The 21,715-nt window shown below is 49.9% G+C and overlaps 1 protein-coding gene across 1 annotated transcript; it reads left to right on the forward strand.

Moving 5' to 3' along the window:
• Positions 1-19,335: 19,335 nt before the first annotated feature.
• Positions 19,336-20,338, forward strand: COX6A2 (cytochrome c oxidase subunit 6A2; the record flags this gene model as incomplete). The annotated part of the gene is made up of 3 exons (XM_080703422.1): positions 19,336-19,408; positions 20,006-20,142; positions 20,255-20,338. The coding sequence occupies 3 exons, from the start codon at positions 19,336-19,338 to the stop codon at positions 20,336-20,338; spliced, it is 294 nt and encodes a 97-aa protein (XP_080559548.1).
• Positions 20,339-21,715: the final 1,377 nt, after the last annotated feature.

Raw genomic sequence — 21,715 nt, forward strand, 5'->3', positions numbered from 1 at the left:
CCTCCAGGTCACCCCAGGATTATAGGACTCTGCTGCCTGAACGGCCACTTCTGCTGTGCCCAAGGCAGCCAGCCTTACCAGCCAGGCTCTGGCCTTGAGAAAGAAGCCCCCACCAAGACCAGCTATCCTGCAGTCTCCAAAATCGTTTAGTGCGATTATTGTAGACTGACCACAAACCGCCTCCCTGAGTTCGTTCACCCTCAAAACAGGCATGGGGTGACAGGTGTTACACCTATCCAGAGTGTGGCAAAAGCTTCTGTCATGGCTTAGATCTAGTTAAGCACCACTAGGTAAGCTGGTAAAAAATGTACTCCTGCCCAGTGTGGCAGTAGCTTCAGCCTCAGCTCCAACCTTATCCAACAGTGCTGTGTCCACTCAGGTCTTCGGCCCCCAAAATGTCTGGAGTTCAAGGAGGCCTTTGGCCACAGCTGGGACCTAGTTAAACACCATCAGGTGCATATGGGTGAGAAGCCCTACACTTGTGCTAAGTGTGGTAAGACTTTTAGTGTTAGCTCCAACCTGATCCAACACCAATGTGTACACACTGGTGAGAAGTCCTACCGCTGTGGGGACTGTGGCGAGAGCTTCAGCCTTAGTGCCAACCTGTTGCAGCACCAGCGTTCACACACGGGTCAGAATCCCTACCTTTGTGCCTGGTGTGGTGACAGCTTTGGGCACAGTTTTATCTGCTCAACCGCCAGCATTTACACACTGGTGAGAAGCCCTACAGATGCTGTGAGTGTGGCAAGAACTTCACCAATAACTCAGACTGTGGCACCAGCACACCCACGATGGAGAGCGGCCCTTCAAGTGTCCTGGATGTGGCCACGGTTTCCCTGAATACACCCAGTTCACTAAACACCAGTGCATCCACTTGGTTAAATGATCCTACATCTGTCCAGAATGTGGCAAAAGCCTCTACCACAGCTCCAGAGTTCCTAAATACCCAACATTTACACATAAGCAAGAAGCCACATACATGCTCTGCTTGCAGCAAGAGTTTTGTGGACAGTTTGAATCTGCTGTGGCACCAGCACACACACAGGTCAGGAGCCTTACACATGCTGCAGGTGTGGCAAGAGCTTCAGCTGAAGCTCCCACCTGCTTACCCACGAGGTCACCCACAGTGGGGAGAAGCCCTACATTTGCTGTCTGCCTGCAGTGTGGCAAGGCCTTTGCCCACAGCTCCAGCCTGGGCCAGCACCAGTGGATGCACCCGAGTGGCAGCCCCAGTAGATGTCCCCAGCTTCAGTTTTAGTTCAGACTTCAGCTCTGACTTTGGTCCAGTCCTCAAGAAGTCCCTGAAGGGGCCAGGATTTCAAAGCAGACGTCCTTTCTGCTCCCCTAGGGCTGTTGATTCAAGGGCTGAAGATGGGGTTTTGGAAAGCCTCCACATCCTTTCCCAGGTCTTCTGGACTGAGTCAAGGAATAGTAGTCTGGAAGAATCCACGCTAGAGCTGAGACCACTGCCTTCAAAGAGCCCTCCTGATAAAAGAGCTTAGGCCTGTCCTGTGAGGCTACAGAGCCAGAGTGTTCACCAGTTAGAGGGAGGGTTTTTGAATGGTAGGGGCTATCTCGCACTGGCCCAGCTTCCTCCAAATATAGGACTCCCCCGACTACTGAACCAGTCTCTTCACAGCTCAGGAGAGATAGGGTTAATCATACCAAGAGCAACAACTATCTCTTCCCAGAGGAATGGGACCAGAAGCCAGGCAAGCCCCTGTATTGAATGCAGTGGCAGGAGGTTAGAGATGGGCATTGCTAACCTCCAGAGGGGAAGTCTTCCAGGAGGAAGTCTGTTCTGGTAGAGGGATCAGAGAATTTGAACTTGAGACTATTATGTAAACTCAGGGAATAGAATCACATTAAAAGACCTCTCACCTCACGATAACTGTCATTACTGATGAAGCTAGGGTGGTGGGGCCTTGGCCAAAGCAAAGGACCAGGAGAGGCATTTCTTTGTCTGGCACTGAGGAGGGCTGCCCCCACAAATGTATTTACGCTGGTAAAATTTAGTGTATATTGGAGCCAGAGGGAGGCTTTAAAAGTACTACATAACCTGCGCTCAAGCTGTGAGGCCTCCCTATAGCTTTCCTCCCATAGCTGTGTGCATTCCTGGAGAGGCACGCAGTAGCTCTTTTGAGGTTTAGGATGAAGTTGTCTGTTCCAAGAACCGATTCTCACTTCTGTGGGACCCCAGGCTTCCGGTCCCCTTTCTCCAAAGCTGCAGCCTTTTATCAGGCCTGCTGCATCTAGGACTGTACCTGAGAGTAGAGGCTCGGCTTCTAGCACAGAGTACCTAGGCTTGACTCTTCTTGGCTGTGCACGCTTTACCTCTCTAGGTCCCAGTTTCTTTATCTGTAAAATGGATGATGAGGGCTACATCACAAGGTTGTGAAGATTCCATGGGTACACTGACCTCTGTGGAGTGTCTGGGTCAGAGGCTGACTCCATAAATGTCAGTTTCCTTTTCTCCCCCAAGTCTAGAGCCCAGCCACTATTGCTAGTGGCATCAGTCAAAAACTATCACGCCAGTTCATGCACTAGCTCCTCTAAGGCTACAGAGATGAAACAGACAAGCTGGGTGTGGCGACGCACGCTTGTAATCCCAGTACTTGGAAGGCTGAGACAGGAGAATCATGGCCAGCCTCGGTACTTAGTGAGGCCCTCCCCAACTTAGTGACTCGCACTTTCAAAATAAAGAATAAAAAATAGGACTAGGGGTGTAGATTGGAGGTAGACTATCCCTTGGTTCAATCCCTAGTATGAAAAGAAAAAAGAGAAAGTCCCGGAGTAGCTTGGCATCCTGTGAAGGCAATGACTGAGGATGAATAACAAGAGTGACTGTGCTGGCCCTGGAGCGGGAGCCTTGTGTGAGCACACCTGCAAGGCTGCATTGAGGTGACGTCTCGTGAACAGCTCCCAGCTCCTTGATCTGAGAGCAACAAACGCCTTTGGGCTGGGGTCGGATGAAGCAAAGGGCTCATGGCACGTTCTCACCCATAGCACTTCAAAGAGCACAACTAGCATTTGAGTTGGAGGCCTGAACCCAACACGAGCATAGTAGGCACGTAATAAAAAGCTTTTACAATCAGGTCCTGCTTATACGGCTTATTAGTGGCCTTTGGGCCTCAGTTTCCTGGGTTGCACTGAGTGAGCGTCAGGTGTTGTGAGTGTACCTGCATAATCTGTCACCGCATTCACTTGTGTACCTGGTACAGGTGGGCGTGGGAACTGGATTTGTTTGCAAAATCTCTTTCTGAGAACTAGAAGCTCTTTATCAAGTCACGATCCCTGGGCCCCAATAACTTCAGTTGCTGAAAATGGGTTCTGACCAGAACAGGAAAGTAGACCTCAGAAGCAGGAGGAGGGGGGTTAATCCAGCAGGCGTTTATCCAGCATTTAATGTGCTCTGGGCTGGGAGTAGAGGCAGCCTCACTTTCCAAGCATGTGGCAAACACGTTTGTTTGGGTCCTCACTGTATGTGTGTGTTTAAACAATAGAGCAAACATTTAAATCAGGAGATATCATTATCTAGATTTCTAGTTGTTTGTTTGTTTGTTTGTTTGTTTGTTTGTATGGCTTTTTAAATCGGAAGATTCTAGCTGGGCATGGTGGTTCGTGACTATAATTCCAGTACTTGGAAGGCTGAGACAGGAGAATTGCAGGTTCAAGGCCAGCCTCAGTAACTTAGACCCTGTTTCAAAATAAAAAAGAAAATTAATTAGGGCATGGTGGCACACGCTTGTAATCTCCACGCTTGGGGAGGGAGACAGGAGGATCGCACAGGCTTGGAGCCAGCCGCGCTGGCTTAAGAGACCCTGTTTCCCAAAAAAAAAAAAAAAAAAAGTATAAAATAGGTCTGGGAGTGTAGCCCGGAGGTAGAAGGGCTTCCAGGAGCCCCAGTACCACAAAAAAAAAAAAAAAAAAAAAAAAAAAAAAAATTAGGGTTGGGGTTATGTAGCTCTAAAATAGAATGCCCTTGGATTCAATCCCCAATCCCTCCCTCTCCTTACAAAATTAGATGATCCAGCAACATTTGATTTTTGCAGCAGCAACAATTTGAGGAGTTAGTTGCAGCTCCAGAGAAGGGCAGTCCCTCCCACTCCTGTGTTCCTGATTCTACATGTTTCTTTTGTGTTACTAGTCTGGCCCCTACAGAAAGGCATTCGGGGTTTTAATCCACAGCACTGTCATGGGTAAGAAGGACCCTTCTCTGCAGTAAAGCCAAAATGTCCCTTCCCCAATATTGTTCCCTAAATTGAATCTACTTTTCCAATTTGAAAGAGGGCAGGGGAGAGCATGCAGGCCCAGGCCAGCAAGGCAAACTCAGATTCATGCGCAGGGATCAGAGGTCAGAATATTGGGCCTGGGCCCCTTGGGATGGTCCCTGGCACAGTCCTCACCGCACTCTCTGACTCCTGTGAAACAGCTACAAAGCCTACGTCGTCTTTCCACGGCTCCCCATACACACTGCTCCAGGTCATGGCAGGCTGCCTCTCACCTCCCTGGGCCGAGGCCCATGTCAGCCCGTGTGTTACAGCTGCACAGCGTTGGAAGAAAGGAGAAAGACGCAGAAGGGCCGTCTGGGGCTGTAACTGTGAAGAACTTGGGGACGAGCATGTCCACTCCATCAAGGACAGGTAACCACCACCTCGGGCATCATGTCTGAGCAAAGTCCTGACTCAGACGCTCATCGTACTTCCCCCAGCATTGGCAAGATGGAGCCAGGATTGGATTCCAGCTTGCCTAGCTCAGGAAACTCGTCTCCAGAGAATCCAGGCGCCTTTCCTGGACCCCACAGGCCTCACACACAAGATTAATCTACTTCTTTCCCCCAGCATCTTTTTTTCTGGACTAACCACAGATTTTCTAAGACAGATCTTATATGATGTTTATGTGACAGAATAAAAGAAAGGGGCTAGCTGGGCATGGTGGCACATGCCTGTAATCCTAGCATGTGGGAGGCTGAGACAGGAGGATGGCAGATTTGAGGACAGCCTCAGCAATAGTGAGACTGTCATCAACCTAGTGAGACCCTGTTTAAAAATAAAAATTAAAAACAGAGCCGGGCGTGGTGGCGCACGCTTGTAATCCCCGCGCTTGGGAGGCTGAAACAGGAGGATCGCTCAGGTTCGAAGCCAGCTGTGCTGGCTTCAGAGACCCTGTTTCAAAAATATAAAAAATAGGTCTGGGAGTGTAGCCTGAAGGTAGAAGGGCTTCCAGGAACCCCAGTACCACCAAAAGAAAAAAAAAATTAAAAACAGGGCTGGGGGTGTAGCTCGGAGATAGAATGCCCCTGAGTTCATTCCCCAGCAACACACACACACACACACACACACACACACACACACACACACACACAGCCCAAAGTCCTCCTCATCATGTGTGTCCTCTCCTAGGCTCACCAGCCTTCACTACCCAGAATCCAGCTGAGTTCCAGGGGTAAAGTGAAGAGTTCTCCAAGTGCGTGCACACACTCTGACACAAGCCCTCAGCTCCCAGGAACGGCCTCCCTCCCACTAACAATGTTTATTATGAAAGAATTAGAGAATCTGGTTTCTAAGCCAATGGCTTACTATGAATAGCAAATTTCAGTGCGGGGGGAATCTTCAAAGGAGACCTGCTTTTCCCTTTCCGCACCCCCATTTCCTTTTACTCCCCTTTCTAAACAATTAGATCTCAAAGCCTCTAGGGGCAGACAGAAAGCTAGGCATCTGCTGTGGGGAGCAAGACATCCTCCTTGCTCTGGTGCCTGGGGACTTTCCTGTTCTCTGTCTTTTTTTTTTTTTTTTTGTACTGGAGATTGAACTCAGGGGCGCTCTACTTCTGAGCTGCTCTCCCAGCCATCATCATCATCATCATCATTATTATTATTTATTATTATTATTATTATTATTAATTATTATTAGCTTTGAAATAGGGTCTCTTTAAATTGGTCAGGCTGGCCTTGAACTTGAGACCATCCTGTCTCAGCCTCTCAAGTACAAAGTTCATAGGTCTGGGCCACAGAGCCTGGTTCTTTTCCACTTTTGAAGGCTAATTTCACTGAATATGAAATTCTGGATTTTGAAGCCGGGTGTGGTGGTGCATACTTGTAATCCCAGTACTTAGAAGGCTGAGACAAGAATATCGCAGGATTGAGGCCAACCTCAGGAAGTTAGGGAGACTCTTAGCAACCTAGTGAGACCCTGTTTCAAAACAACTAATGAAAGGGCTGGAGGTGTAGCTCACAGTAGAATGCTTATGGGTTTAATCCCAATACCACCCCCTCACCCCCCCAAAAAAAAAGATAGACACATTTTTCCAGCCATAAACAAAGACAAAAAAGGCACAACAGGGCAGATGAGATGGATATCAAAATAATAGTAGGAAGAGGAAAAGTCACCAAGGGTCAGAGATGTTCTACAGGAAAAAGTGTGGCTTGAATTAGACCTTGAAAGATTGTGGTTACAGAATCATTTTAGTCCCCTGCCAATTTTTTCACTACTTTGAAGAAAAGTTACCTAAACCTATTGTCTTAGTTTAGGTTCCCCATGTAAATAAACCTTGAAACAAAAGTTCACATGGCGGGAAAGATAATATAAATAATATTTTAATGCAACTCTAAAAAATAAGCAAACTACAACCTGTGTGAGCCACTTGTTTTGGTAGATAGCTTTTTTTTTTTTTTTTTTTTTTTTTTTTTGGTACTGAGGTTTGAGCCCAGGGATTTTTTTCTACTTTCCATCTACAACCCCATCCCTCTTTTTCCTTTCTTTCTTTCTTTTTTTCTTTCTTTCTCAGTACTGGAGATTGAACCCAGGGGCATTCTACCTCCAAGCTACACCCTCAGCCCTATTTTTTATTCTTTATTTTGAATCAGGGTCTCACTGAGTTGCAAAGAGCCTCACTAAGTAGCTGAGGTGGTCCGTGAACCGCGATCCCCCTGTCTCAGCCTCCCAAATGCTGGGATTACAAGTGTGCGCCACCACGCCTGGCTCTTGCTTTTCTTTTTGAAGCAGGGTCTCGCTAAATTTCGGAGAGTGGCCTTGAATCTATGATCCTCCTGTCTCAGCCTCCCAAGTCCTGGGACTCCAGGCGTGCACCACCATCCCTGGTTGAGATAACATTTTACCCCAACCACGGCCAGGTTTAGAGTGAGGCGATGTCGTGAAAATGAGGGGTAGAATCCTGTCTTTATTTAAAAATCGGCTATTTTGTTCATCATGGATTTTTGCATCAATTTTTTGAGCTATCGAATTAAAGCGCCGTTTATTTGGAATACTAAATATTTTCGGTGCCTCCTTATTCGGTGCCAAGGGCCAACACCCCTTGCTGGCCTCACCAATCGTAGCGCTGTGACCCAGCATTCCCCTTGGACTTGCTCCATCCTAGTACTCCCTCCCGCCGCTAGGGGGTGCTGCCGACCAGTCCTAGGCTGGCCTTTTCCTGTCTGGATTCCCAGGTAAGCGGTAGTCTGCGAGAGGAGGGGCGGAGCGCGCTCGGGGCGAAACCGGCGTCTGCGCATGCGTCCGGCCCAGACCCCGCCCCCGGGCGGCGCACTTGCGTGTGACGTAACTAGTTCAAAGCCGCGGACTGCTCCTGGACCGACGTGGCCTGGCCTAGTCCTTAGGACTGGGACCTAAGTCCTCTTTCCCGGGTGGTGGGGGGGATCGCCCCGGACACTTCCTCCCTCGTTCTACTTAGGAGCGGGCGCGGGCGGCCCCTTAGCAGCGCTGAGCGCGGTCCCGTCCAGGGAAGGCTGTGGGAGCAGGGGGGACGTTTGGGGACGGAGCTCCCATGGCGGGGCAGAGCACGCCGCCGGGCGGCTGTGGGGCCCCCACATTCATGACTTTCCGGCTCCCAGGCCTTTGCCGGGTCCCCACGGCCGAGGGCCTCCCGGCGGCCCCTCCCCACGGCGCACAGCTGTGGACAGAGGCGGCTCGCGGGGTGGGGCGGGTCCAGCGTCGTCCACGCCTCCGGGGATGTGGGGGACTGGCCTCCTCTTCCCTGCGCCTCCGGGGCCGGGCAGGGGTCTCCCTGGGTAAGAAGACCGAAGGGCAGCTGCCCGTCCCTGGGGAAGGGAGGCTGGGGGTGTGTTTCTGATCTTGAGCCTTTGGCAGCCTTGTGTCAGAAGGCTTCTGGGACGCGCCTAGAGCCCCAGCAAACACCTTGTACTGGAAGAACCTCGATGTTGTCTGGGTCAACTTTTCCAGCCATTCCCTCCAGGAACACTTGCTGCATCGCTGCAGATCCGGGCCTTAGAATCCCGACCTCCTGCTACGGTTCCTTGGCTTCCACAGGCTTTGGCTCTCAGTGCCCCCATCCACATGCAAACAGGCATCAACACCCATCAGTGGCCAGGCTTTTGCTCAGAACTTTCTGCCACATCATGTGACTACCAGTAGGTACAGTTTATTTCCAGCCTAGACACTCATTTCAACTCAGATGGTTTGGTATGGTTAAAATTTGTCATCTGAGCGCCGGGCGTGGCACGCTTGTAATCCCTGCGCTTCGGAGGCAGAGACAGGAGGATTGCGTAGGTTCAAAGCCAGCCTCGTTGGCTTAAGAGACCCTGTTTCCAAATAAAAATATAAAAATAGGTCTGGGAGTGTAGCCCGGAGGTAAAAGGGTTTCCAGGAACCCCAGTACCACCATAAAAAAAAAAAATTGTCATGTGACATTGAGTCCAGCTGCTGAGAGCTTTGAACATCTCAGTTCAGGGGGTCAAACCTTTGTTTATTTTTCTGGGGATTAAACTCAGCAGCGATTTGACCACTGAGCTACACCCTTGGCCCTATTTTATTTTTTCTGGTTCTGGGGACTAAACCCCGAGACATTCTACCTTTGAGCTACACTCCCAGTCCTATTTTATTTCTTATTTGGAACATAGAGTCTCACTAGCTTGATGAGAGTCTCTCTACTTGCTGAGGCTGTCCTTGTACTTGCAATCCTCCTGTCTCAGCCTCCTGAGTACTGGGATTATAGGCATGTACCACCACACCCGGCTTATTTTATTTTTTATTTTGAAAGAGTCTTGCTACGTTATGGTGCCCTGGCTTTGAAACTGAGATCCTCCTGACTCAGCCTCCCAAGCATTAGGATTACAGGTGTGTGTTATCATGCCAGCCTCAGTTTATTAGTTTATTAATATCATCCTGGGCCCACTCTTTTTTTTTTTTTTTTTTTTTTGGTGGTACCGGGGTTCCTGGAAACCGTTCTACCTCCAGGCTGCACTCCCAGACCTATTTTTTATATTTTTTTTATTTGGAAACAGGGTCTCTTAAACCAGCACGGCTGGCTTCGAACCTGCGCGATCCTCCTGTCTCTGCCTCCCAAGTACGGGGATTACAAGCGTGTGCCACCACACCTGGCTCTGGACCCATTCCTTTTATTATTTTTTCTTGTGAACCCAGGGACATTTCACCTCTGAGCTGCACCCCAAGCCCTATTTTATTTTCTATTTTGAAACAGGGTTTCTGTAAATTGATGAAAGCCTTCCTAAATTGCTGAAGCTGGTCTCAAACCTGCAATTCTCCCACGTCAGCCTCCCTAAGTGCTGGGATTACAGGCATACACCACCACACCCTGCTCCCTAGGCCTGTCTCTCCGAAGGGAGACCCTGGCCAGGCGTGGTGGTGCACACCTGTAATCCCAGCATTCGGGAGGCTGAGACCAGAGGATCGTGGTTCACGGACAGCCTCAGCTACTTAGTGAGGCCCTCTGCAACTTAGTGAGACCCAGTTTCAAAATAATAAAAAATAGGCCGGGCGTGGTGGCGCACGCTTGTAATCCCCGCGCTTGGGAGGCAGAGACAGGAGGATCGCGCAGGTTCGAAGCCAGCCGCGTGCGCTGGCTTAGGAGACCCTGTTTCCAAATAAAAAATGTAAAAATAGGTCTGGGAGTGTAGCCCGGCGGTAGAAGGGCTCCCAGGAACCCCAGTACCACCAAAAAATAAAAAATAATAATAATAATAAAAAATAGGGCAGGGGTGTAGCCCAGAGGTTGAATCCCCTGGGTTCCATCCCCAGACCTGGAAAAAAAAAAAAAAAAAAAAAAAAAAGAAGAGAGACCCTGTAGTCCAAGATTTTAAAATTCTAATATGCAGCCTGATAAGTTGGGTCCCTCCCCCACATGATCTCAGCAGTGGGAACAGGAGGCGGAACCCCGGAAGTCAGAAGCGGAGATATCACGAGACTCCAGGTGTCTCAAGACTCCAAACATCGAAAGACTATAGATGTCATGAGAAAACCAGCATGCCTATAAAACATCAGTACCTCCGATCCACCGCGTGACTCAGCCAGCCGATCAGGACTATGCGCAACTCTCCAGACATGTGGCCCGTGGGTCCCTTCCCCCATGGCCGGCTGACTCTCCGGAGGGGCCGGGTCTGAATAAAACAGCGGTCTCTGATAACCCAGTTGGTGTTTTTACCTCCCTCCTAAACACTATTTTCAACCTAACATCTGGTGCCAAAACCCGGGAGGATTTTTGGGTTCTCCCCCCCTTTTTACTCCTTTTTTTCTCTCTTTTAAGCCCCGGACTTTCCAACCCTCCAGTGGCTCGACTGCGAGGTCCAGTGCCGGTGCTCTGCTTGCAGGCATGGCTCCTGCCACCATTGGCGCTTGCAGGTTCTGTGCAGCCGCTGCAGGCCCTGCTGGCTGCCAGGCAAACAGTTCCACACACTCCAAGCCAGGCTCGTTGGGGGTGCGCGCTCCTGCTTAGCCTGCCGACCGCCTGCGCGGGCCAGGACCTCCACCCACCACTTGGACCTCCCACAACCACCGTTCCTTGGCTCTAGTCACTGCCGGAACCTCTGGCGCATGGCTAGGCCTCGGTGTCCGCCACAGTCACCCACACCAGGCTTGACTTGCAGATGTAGCTCCACTCGCTGCCACCACTCGATTCCACCTGCCCCCCAGCCAGGCTCGCTGGCGGTGCACCCCATGGTCCGGCCTCAGTGTCTGCTGTGAGCCTTTTTGTTTACATGCTGTGGGCCCAGCAAGCCATGCCGCTTGTGCACCTCCGTTTGATTCCACCTACGCCAGCCACCCACCCACACCAGGCACAGGTGCCATGCGCCCTGGCTCCACCGCACCCCCCAGCAGCTTCTCAGCACTTCTGCTGCAGCTTGCGGCAGACTGGCTCAATCGGAATGGCTGTTGAGTCCGCTCGGGATCGATTTATCTCAGAAAGATGGGCAAAGATTCGGGTGCAGTTCTGCAGCCACTTATCTGCAGCGATTCTTTCCCTTCTATGAAATAAATTCCTTTAAGTTCCTATTCATGGCGCTTCGGGAAAGAATCTGACATGGACAAAAGCCTCTTGAGCGAATGACACTTTATTACAAGAACCCCGAAAATTTATATTCTTCACCAGTGAGATTAATAGTAGAAAAAAGAGAGGAGTGCAATCACTGCAAAACAATAGTGAATGACATGTAAACAAAGTAAAAAAAACTAGTCCGGCATTCAAGAGATTAGCTCCGGATCTTCTCCGGATTTTGCGGCAGATCCAGCTGCCCTTGCAGACAGGCAGCTCCAAAGGGCAAATTCCAGAAGACACAGGCACACCCAGGGCTTGGAGAATAGGCCTCTCATGGAATCTTCTTTAACTTTTTTGGAACTTTCCATCTCTAGAGATATGGCGATCCAGGGGAATGCGATGGAAGTCTCCCAGGTGTCGTCCGCATTGCCTTCTAAAGTCTGAAAGCTTAAGCAAGCTCACAACACAGTTTGGCAGATAACCACCAAAAAATAACATGAAGTTTTTAGATTTAGTTGTCAAATGTACTTCCGTAGGTGCAGAGCACTTTTCCTCAGACGATAGGCTTATTAGAAGCCTATTCATCTTATAAATAATCCATACTCCTATCACAGATCCTTTGCAATATCCTTTTCTTTTCTGATTACCCTGATTCTCTCTTTCCCATTTGGGATAATCTTAGGATAAGCTCTTCTTCATATAAAAATCCTTTCTTACTCTCACCATATTTCCTTTCTTTCACACACATTTATTATATCTGTCCTTTGTTCTGACATATCCATTTCTTGGCCACGTGGCACCTCCCTGTCTTGGGCAGCGCTCATACTGGGTGTAAAGGTCAAGAATCTTCCTAGCCTTCAGCTCTATTGTATTGGGCAGTACAAGCTGCTCATCAACTAGGCTGCTTTGAAGTCACACCCAAAGTTTATCTTCTCTGTATCTAGGCAGGATCACAAGGAGAGGGGTAAACAGAGGCACCGGGTTGCCTCCCTTTTAGGGCTTTTATTGTAAGTTAATGATTAGAATGAAGGTCAGAGATAGAGGGGAAGTCTGCATTTTGTAATTGCTGTTGCTGGAATGTTTTCCACAGCATCTGAATTCTGACTAGATTTTATTACCATTTGAGCAAAGCCGAGGACGTTTAGAGGCTTAGACAAATTACCAGAAAGTTTATTTTCTGCGGACTCAGTTTCTCTCACAGTCCTGATCTTACATCACCGGAGCAATTCGTGTGGAAAGTTAAAAGAATCATTACCAAAAGAATAATAGTTATGAAAGAATATCTAAGAGTGGGGGGAGTACTTTGGCCAGAGACAATACTTCCTCTCGGGGCTTCGCTCACTTTGAGGCCCAGCCAATTAACTGCGTGGGAAATCTTCTTCATGCAGATGCCGAGGAGAAGCAAGTAATCTCGGCAGCAGCTGGTGCTGGCTGGCAACACTTCACTCCGGTAAGCTCCCTCCCCTTCCCTTGGTTAGCGGGTTCTGGACTTGGGTCTTCCAGTCCACTGGGACCCCGAAATCCAAGTGCTTGGTGACCCACTGTCCCCCAGTCCACTGGGACCACCCTCTGGATGACCAGGTCATCCTCCGGTTTTTGAGAAGGAACTGAGACGTCTTTCCCTATCTCTTAACCCCAGTTTCCAAATGATTGTTCAGGAAAATTGGGATACCAGTTTCCTGTTCTTCGTTTTCACCCATGAACCAATTATGGGAAGTCGAACCTTTAAACTAGCAGTGGACTTATGCCCTGAGCACCTGTCTAGCCTGGGTAATGGGTTGCAGTGGCCCAAGAATGGTCAAGAGCTTTTGTAAGCGGTCTGGTAAATGGTCGGAAATCGTTGATTTTTTCCCCCTGCATTCCGTCCCTCCAAATGCTCTTCCCCATCATCTGCCATTTTTCTTTCAGCCGCCATTTTGCGATGGCATGTAGTCACTACCTGGTGATGTCACAATCACCATCTTGGTCGTGACCTTGTGATGTTACACAGTCGCCATCTTGGCCTGCGCCAGCCTGCAATTTTGCTGAGTCACAGGCACAGTCCACATTTTGTGGACACACGTGGGTGCCAGTGTCTGACCTGGCGGGCTTGCAGGCGCTGCTTTCTGAGGATCTCCTCACCGCCTCAGCCACCATCCTATCCCAGGACAGCCTCCCACTCTAACCTGCTCTGTTCCCCCTACCATCCTCCCTTAAGGAACCAACTCAGGAGGCTTTTCAAAAAAATTAAGAAAGGCTAAGGATGGTCCTTAAACCCTATCCAAGATTTGCTTAACACAGCATTTAAAGTTTTTAATTCCAGAGAGGAACAGGTGGAGATGGAGCGTACACTCTGACTTTGCCAAAGGGCAGATCCCTGGTAGCTGCCCTGTGGCTGGCAGTGGCGGCTCAGCCCTCTGGAGTGCCACCTAGGGGTGAAGGAGAGCAATGACGACTACCTCCAGGAGCCTGCCTCAAGTGCGGCAAGGCCACACCCACCAATCAGACCATGCCCAGCGTGTGGCCAGGAGGGCCACTGGAACAGTGCCCTTGGAAAAGCGGTGAGCCCCAGGTGCCTCAGCACAGGGGGACCACCTTTCCAGACCAGGCCCTGCTGTTGGCCCTACTCAGTCTGGCCGAAGACTGACGGCTCCTGGACCCCTCAACCTTCATCCTCCTTGCCAGCCCAGAATAACTCTCCAGGTAGCAGGTAAGCCATTTTCCTTTTTGGTTGCCTCCTCAGTGCTTCCATCCTTTCAGATCCTAATTTTCCTTTTCCAATCTTGTTACAGGGGATTGACAGCAAGCTCTCCTGCTCACATACTACAGGCCCTCTTACAGGACAAAATTGCTCTGCCTGAAGCTTGGGCCAGATCTAAAAGGGCTCCATTACAACAGTCCCATGACAAATTCTCTTGCACAGTGTTGGTGCCTACTAAGCTTCCTTTTTCTCGGCATAATTCTCTTTGATGTTTTTATTTTAGCAGGTCCTCTTGTTTACATACTATGGCGCTTTCCCTCTCTGGATGCCAGACAGCCATAAGTATTAAACCCTCTAAAATCCATTACTGATGCTTCTGACTCAATAGCATGTTTTCATTTGACCAGACTGACCCAAACCCACTCACTGCTAAAAAGAGTGGCATGTGCCTTTCTCAGGAAAAATGAGACTATATATTAATAAATCCAGTGACAATCTACCTCATATCTCGAAGGACTCCAAGGCCCAGCAGCTGCTGGTCTCCTTCCCTTCCGGGCAAGGGTCAGTAGCTGGTGGGCTCCTGCCCAACCTGGGACCCACTCTCACGATTTGCTTCTTCTTTTAATAGCTTCTCGTCTGTTAAAATCTCCTTGAATGAACATCACCAAGCTGTCCAGGGTAACCTCTGACTCCTGCTGCAGCCATACTCCCACCTGCCCACTTCCGGAGGACCTGACCTCTCCCAGCCAAGGGGCCTCCTTATGACGCCTCCTGATAGCCTGAACTAGCTTAAGACTCAGTCTCTGCCCATTATCACCAAAAGGCCAGGATGATAAGTCGGGTCCCTCCCCCACGTGATCTCAGCAGTGGGAACAGGAGGTGGAATCCCAGAAGTCAGAAGCAGAGATATCACGAGATTCCAGGTGCCTCGAGACTCCAAAGACTCCAAACATCATGAGATTACAGATGTCATGAGAGAATCGGCATGCCTATAAAACATCGGTGCCTCCAATCTACCACGTGACTCAGCCGGCCGATCAGGACTATGCGCAACTCTCCAGACGTGTGGCCTGTGGGTCCTTTCCCCCACAGCCAGCTGACTCTCCGGAGGGGCCAGGTCCGAATAAAACAGCGGTCTCTGATAACCCGGTTGGTGTTTTTACCTCCCTCCTAAGCCCCCTAACTCTGTTTTCAACCTAACACAGCCAGGCTGGAGAGCCACTGCCCTAACTCCTAAGGCAGGCAGCTGGGGCCTGGAGTGGCCCAAAGCACTGGGACAGGCACCTCTAGCTGGGAGCAACCCCACATCCCAGGGAGCTGCTCAGTTGTAACATGTTCTTCGTGTTTTATGTTGTGAAAAAAGGAAGCACTGACCTAATAATAAGAAACATCTGATAACCTGCGTGAGATAATAACAGAGAAAACAAAAAAAGACCAACGAGAAGCTGCATGTGGTGGTTCATACCTGTAATCCTAATATTCGGGAGGATTGCGGGTTTGCAGCCAGCCTCAGCAACTTAGTGAGGCCCTGTTTCCAAAAGAAAAATATATAAATAAGGGCTGGTCATGTAGATCAGAGGTAGAATGTCCCTGGCTTCAAATCCTAGTACCATATGCGCAAACAAAAAGGCCAGTTAGAAAACAAAAAAATATTCTAGGGGTGCACTAAAGAAGGCCTGGGTTAGACTAATGACAGGGAGCATAGGAAGGGACAACCATGGTGGAGTAGAGGATGATAGGCTATGGTGGCTAACTAGACCAAAGGTTCTGGCAGCCTGCAGGACTTTTCATTTTCATGAAGACTGAGGCACTAACATGTCCCCACGGACTCCCAGGGAAGGCTTGTCAAGATTGCTTTGGGTTTCCTACAGCCCTCAAAACCAAGAATGAGCCCTGGCACTGTGGCTGGACCAGTCTCTGGGCCAATCCCAGGCACTAGCAGATTGAACAGCAGTCCATTCAGCCTGTTGGAAGAGCTTCTGTCTATGGAGACCCTTTCTCATATAGGGCAGCAGCTGTACTCTTGGGATCCCTACACCTATGATGCAACAGAAAAAATCTCCAAAGCCCTCTCTGTGTGCTATGAAGATGCAAGTTACAGCATTATCTCTACTAATGATATATTCCACTAATAAAAAATTGATAAAATGGTATTTTAAATAAAAATTGAATGTAGACATAAAATGTGGGTCACTAGGAAAAATATAAATAATCAGAAAACGTTCATGAGTTAAAAAATAAAAGAAGCCAGGCATGGTGCTTTATGCCTGTAATCCCAGTACTTGGGAGCGTTGGTAAATATCGTATGTTGGTAAATAACAGGACAAGGAGTGCACAGCTCAACAGCAGGAACAGATTTATTTGGGGATAAATTTGGGAGGAGGCACCTGACCAGGAGAGATTCCACGAGAGTCCGGGGCCCCTGTCTTACAGGCTAGGGGATTAGGAGGGAGGGATGGTTATACAGTGGCTTTTCCCCACTGGTGGTCTTGACAGGGGGCTGTACAGGTAGGATATGGGCTGGGGAGAGGGAGTTGGTTTGGTTAGGGTCACTTTTCCCACCACTGCTAGAGTTCTTTATTTTCCACTTCCTCCAGCCAGGCCTCACAGCCAGACCTCACAGTGCCCACAGGAAGGCGGATTAGGATAAGAGGATTGCAGGTTTGAGTCAGCCTCAGCAACTTAGTGAGACCCTGTTTCAAAATACAAAATAAAAGGACTGGGGGTGTAACTCAGAGGTAGAATGCCCCTGGTCCAGACCCCAGTACTCCCCCACCGCACCCCCCACACACAAGGCTTCAATATTGACTTCAATCTAAAGCCCCAGAAGCTCCAAGTTCAGCTAAAGTATCATTGTGTCTCAGTAGTCTAACAAAGTCCCTCAACTGAGGACCTGTGCTCCTCCCTAGACTGATCACCAAAGACCAAACAGGATATGCTATTTGACTAGGCCTGGAACACGTGTCCCCTCTTAGAGCCAGAGGAGGACATCAACCCCACCTAAACTGAACTGAAAATAGGAAAGGGAAGGGGTGTTTTCGCAAAATCTTGGGTATTATTATCGGAAGAGGGTGTTGATTGGTTAAATGTAATGAAAAGGAGGCAGTGGCCTGAGGCTGTTCCATACTTTGCGTTTCTACCCAAAAAACCCACTGTACCTTGAGCTGAGCTTGGTGAGTGGTGGTGGATGTTTGTAATCTCAGTATTTGGGAGGCTGGGACAGGAGGATCACAGGTTCAAAACCAGTCTCAGCTTACTTACTGAGGCCCTCTGTAACTTAATAAAACCCTGCTTCAAGATAAATCAGGCTGGGGGTGTAGTTCAGAGGTAGGATGCCCTTGGGTTCAATCTCCAGTACTGCAAAAAACAAACAAAACAAAACAAAACAAAAATACCACCAAAAAAACACCCAAACCCCCAACCAAACCAAAACGAAACAAAAAAACCCTAAAACGTGAGTATGAAAACCAACCAAAATCTAATTTAGGAGTATGTTTTCCTCAGACAAACTGGTCTGACCATGGTCAAATAAGGCAAATGCTTAGCTGTAGCCAATCAAAGTATTTCTGTACTTTACTTCCCTAAAGCTCACTGTCCACACTACACAGGCACAGCTCTCAACCCTTTGTGGTTTAGAGAGCTACGGCATTCTTTGTTCCAATAAACTCTGTTAAATTTAATTTGTTTAAAGTTTTTCTTTCACATACTTATTGAGCGGATGACATGAAACAATAGAGGTACACTCTAACAAGTGTACCGCCCCTCCCAAGGGCAGAGAGCTGATCACCCCTCTTTTGACCTGTGACATCTATAGCCCAGCTGAGCTAGGGTAGTTGGATAGGTTGCTGAGAGACCAAAGACACTCAGGGACGGGATGTGAGATACAAGGTTTACTGAGAATCGCTGATGGGGAAGAGCCAGTGATGGGCTGGCCAGGGGCGTCACCAGAAAGTCCAGTGCCAGCAGCTGGACGGCTACACTTCTATCTCACGTGGCATTTCCAGTGCTTCCCCAGAAAACAGCAGCTCCAATCCCTCCTGAGACTTTGCCCAGCGGCAGCCGGCTGGGTGAGCTTGTCTGTCTCCACGGCGCTCTGGTCCACACCAGGCGCCACAAGGAGAAGGGTTTTACGAGCTAGGCTACAGCAGCAGTGACAGCAGCAAGCTCACCTCGCTTTGTCCCTGTCTGACCCGCATCCCAGGGAACTTGGACTCAAGAAAGCAGCTTTCTGCAGGTAACACTAACTGGCTCTAATTCCCAGCATGCGTGAAAGATAGCCAGCGTCCTTCAAGATAATGCGGATCTGGACATTCTGGCTCAGACTCCTTCTCATTGCTCTCTTAACTTGGCTGCAGGGAGGGACACTGCAGGACATTATTGATTTATTTATTTATTGGTGGTACTGGGGTTCCTGGAAGCCCTTCTACCTCTGGGCTACACTTCCAGACCTATTTTATGTTTTTTTTTATTAAACCAGCGAGGCTGGCTCCGAACCAGCGCGATCCTCCTGTCTCCACCTCCCAAGCGTGGGGATTACAAGCGCGCGCCACCACGCCCGGCTGCAGGACATTATTTAACTGTCCTATGCCTTGTCGCCTTGTCGGCTTCTCGAGTACAGGGATCACAGGGGTAATCCGAATGCTGGGATTACAAGCGCGCGCCACCACGCCCCACCTCAGTTGCTTATCTTCACAACTAAGCTAGATTGAGTTCTGTCCTGTGCAAGGAACTGTGACTAATACACACACTGAGCTACTGTTTTGTGCCAGACTCTAAGCTGGCACACTTTTGTATTACTTAAATTTTATAAAAAAAATTTAAAGTATAAAGCACACAGTTGAAAGAAACTCATATTCTAAAAGATCCTTGCCGGGCGTGGTGGTGCACGCTTGTAATCCCAGCATTCGGGAGGCTGAGGCCAGAGGATCATGGTTAGCGGACAGCCTCAGCTACTTAGTGAGGCCCTCCGCAACTGTTTCAAATAAAGAATAAAAAATAGGGCAGGGGGGTGTAGCTCGGAGGTCGAATGCCCCTGGGTTCAATCCCCAGACCCCCCCCCCTCCCAAAGATCCTTGTTTTATTCGACAAATATTTATTAAAGGCCTACTGCATGCATGCCAGCCACTGGGGATGGAGTATTAAATAATATAGCTTCCTGAAACTATAAGAAAGAAGAGCATGTTCTTTTAAATTTAGTTCTTTAAATGTCCCCTTGTCAAAACAGAAGGCCCAGTTAAGCAGCTGTCTGGAGAGGATCTCCTGTCATTTGGGCCCCACTTTAAATATAGAAAACCCCTAAAAATAGTAGCTACTGTATTTGGGACTCAACAGGTGATTGGCTCAGAGAGAGGGGAGGAGAACCCGGGCCTCCGAAGGAGAAAGGAAGGACAGCGCGGCGGGTCTCTGCGATGGCTCTGCCTCTGAGGTCCTTGAGCAGGGGCCTGGCCAGCGCGGCCAAAGGAGACCACGGAGGCGCAGGAGGTGAGTGTGGTGGGGCCTGATCCTGGGGCTCAGTGGGCTTGCCTACACACACACACACACACACACACACACACACACACACACACCTGGTCTGTTGGTGACGCCCATGGCTGAGCGTCCCCGGCCTCACCGGGTTTGCCTACATATTCCCTCGAGACACACACACACACACACACACACACACACACACACACACATTCATACACACATACACACACACACACACACACACACACACACACACCCTGGTCTGCTGGTGACGTCCATGGCTGAGCGTCTCTGGCCTCACCCTGGGGCTCAGTGGGCTTGCACACACACACACACACACACACACATTCATACACACATACACACACACACACACACACACACACACACACACCCTGGTCTGCTGGTGACGTCCATGGCTGAGCGTCTCTGGCCTCACCCTGGGGCTCAGTGGGCTTGCACACACACACACACACACACACACACACACACACACACACACACACACACACGGTCTGCTGATGAGGCCCAGGGCTGAGCGTCCCCGGGCCTTCCGCGGCCTCCCCCTGCCCAGTGGCCTATCTCACCTTGGCCTTTCTTCCCGCCCAGCCGGCACCTGGCGCCTCCTGACCTTCGTGCTGGCCCTCCCCAGCGTGGCTCTGTGCACCCTCAACTGCTGGCTCCACGCCGGCCACCACCAGCGCCCCGAGTTCATCCCCTACCACCATCTCCGCATCCGCACCAAGGTACCAAGGCGGCGGCCCCAGCCTCGGGCACCGGGCGGGCGGGACCCAGAGGGCGGGTGCGGGGTGTGGGGAGCCCAGGCCCCAAGCGCTGACATCGTCCCTCTCTCCGCAGCCCTACTCCTGGGGGGACGGCAACCACACTCTTTTCCACAATCCCCACGTCAACCCTCTGCCCACCGGCTATGAACATCCCTGAGGGCCCGGATGGACCGCCCCGAGCGCAATAAAGGTGTGGAAGCTTTGTGTTCTCAGGCTCTTTGGGGTCAGCGGGCGGCGCGGCGGGGCTGGGGCCAGCAGTGGACAGAGCTGAGGGTCCAGGGCGCTTCGGCTCCGCGCACGCGCAAAAGACTTGCGCGTTTTTCCCACGCGGCTGGATAATGGCTGGCGCTCAAGGGAATTACCTTCCTGAACCGGTGGGAGATCCCGCGCCCTTTTCTCTCAGCTGCTAATTAGGTCTCTAAGCCATACAGGACTTTCCCACAGTAACTCAGAACAAGACATACTTTTGTTCCTCTTCTTTAGAGGAGAAACCTGAGATTCTCAGCGACTAATTGACTTGTCCAGAGTTCAGACAGCTGACCAAAGGCGCGGGGTGAATCCGGGGCTGCAGACCCCGCAGCAGCTCTCCTAGGTTGCCGCGGCTCCAAGTGACAGCGTCTGTGAGTCTGGCTGCCTGCAGGTGGCCCTCGTGTCAAACATGGCCCGAAGGACCTCTGTGTGTGAAGACACACGACTCGGTCCTAATCCAGAACGTTTGTCATTCTTCACGATGGTCTGTGGTTGATCTTCCGTGTTAGTGAGGGAATCAAATGCTCCGCTCTGGAAGCCTGGCTGTCTTGGCTCCCAGGGAACGTGTTCAAAGAGATGTTGGTTTAAATGAGCTGTGAACATTTCATTGACCTTCCTGCTTGCTCTCTCACTAAGGATCCTGAAACCTTGTGCTGTAACACACACACACACACACACACACACACACACACACACACGCTTCCTTTAACAACCTCTGCCTGATACTACTCACAGAACCATCAAGGAAAGTTGACCTCAAGCCCCACGCTTGTAATTCTAGTACCTAGGAAGCTGAGACAGGTAGATCGCAGGTTCATGGCCAGCCTCCGCTACTTAGTGAGGCCCTCTGCAACTTAGTTGCCCTCTGCAATTTAGTGAGATCCTGTTTCAAAAATAAAGAATAAAGAGTTGGGCTTGGTGGCGCATGCTTGTAATCCCAGTACTTGGGAGGCTGAGACAGGAGGATGCAGGTTCATGGCCAGCCTCAGCTAATTAGTGAGGCCCTCCGTAACTTAGTGAGACCTTGTTTGGAAATAAAGAATAATTTTTTTAAATGGGGCTGTGGTTGTAGCTTGGTGGTAGAATGCCCCTGGGTTCCATCCCCAGTACCACAAAAATAAAGAATAAAAAAATAGGGATGGGGGTGTAGCTTGTAGGTAGAATGCCTCTGGGTTCAATACCTAGTACCACAAAAAAAAAAAAAAAAAAGAAGGAAGGAAGGAAAGAAAGAAAGAAAGAAAAAAATTTGACCTCAGATTTTAGGTATCTGAGTGAGAAGACCCCC

The sequence above is a fragment of the Muscardinus avellanarius genome, assembly GCF_963383645.1.
Source record: "Muscardinus avellanarius genome assembly, chromosome: 10".
Classification (NCBI taxonomy): Eukaryota; Metazoa; Chordata; class Mammalia; order Rodentia; family Gliridae; genus Muscardinus; species Muscardinus avellanarius.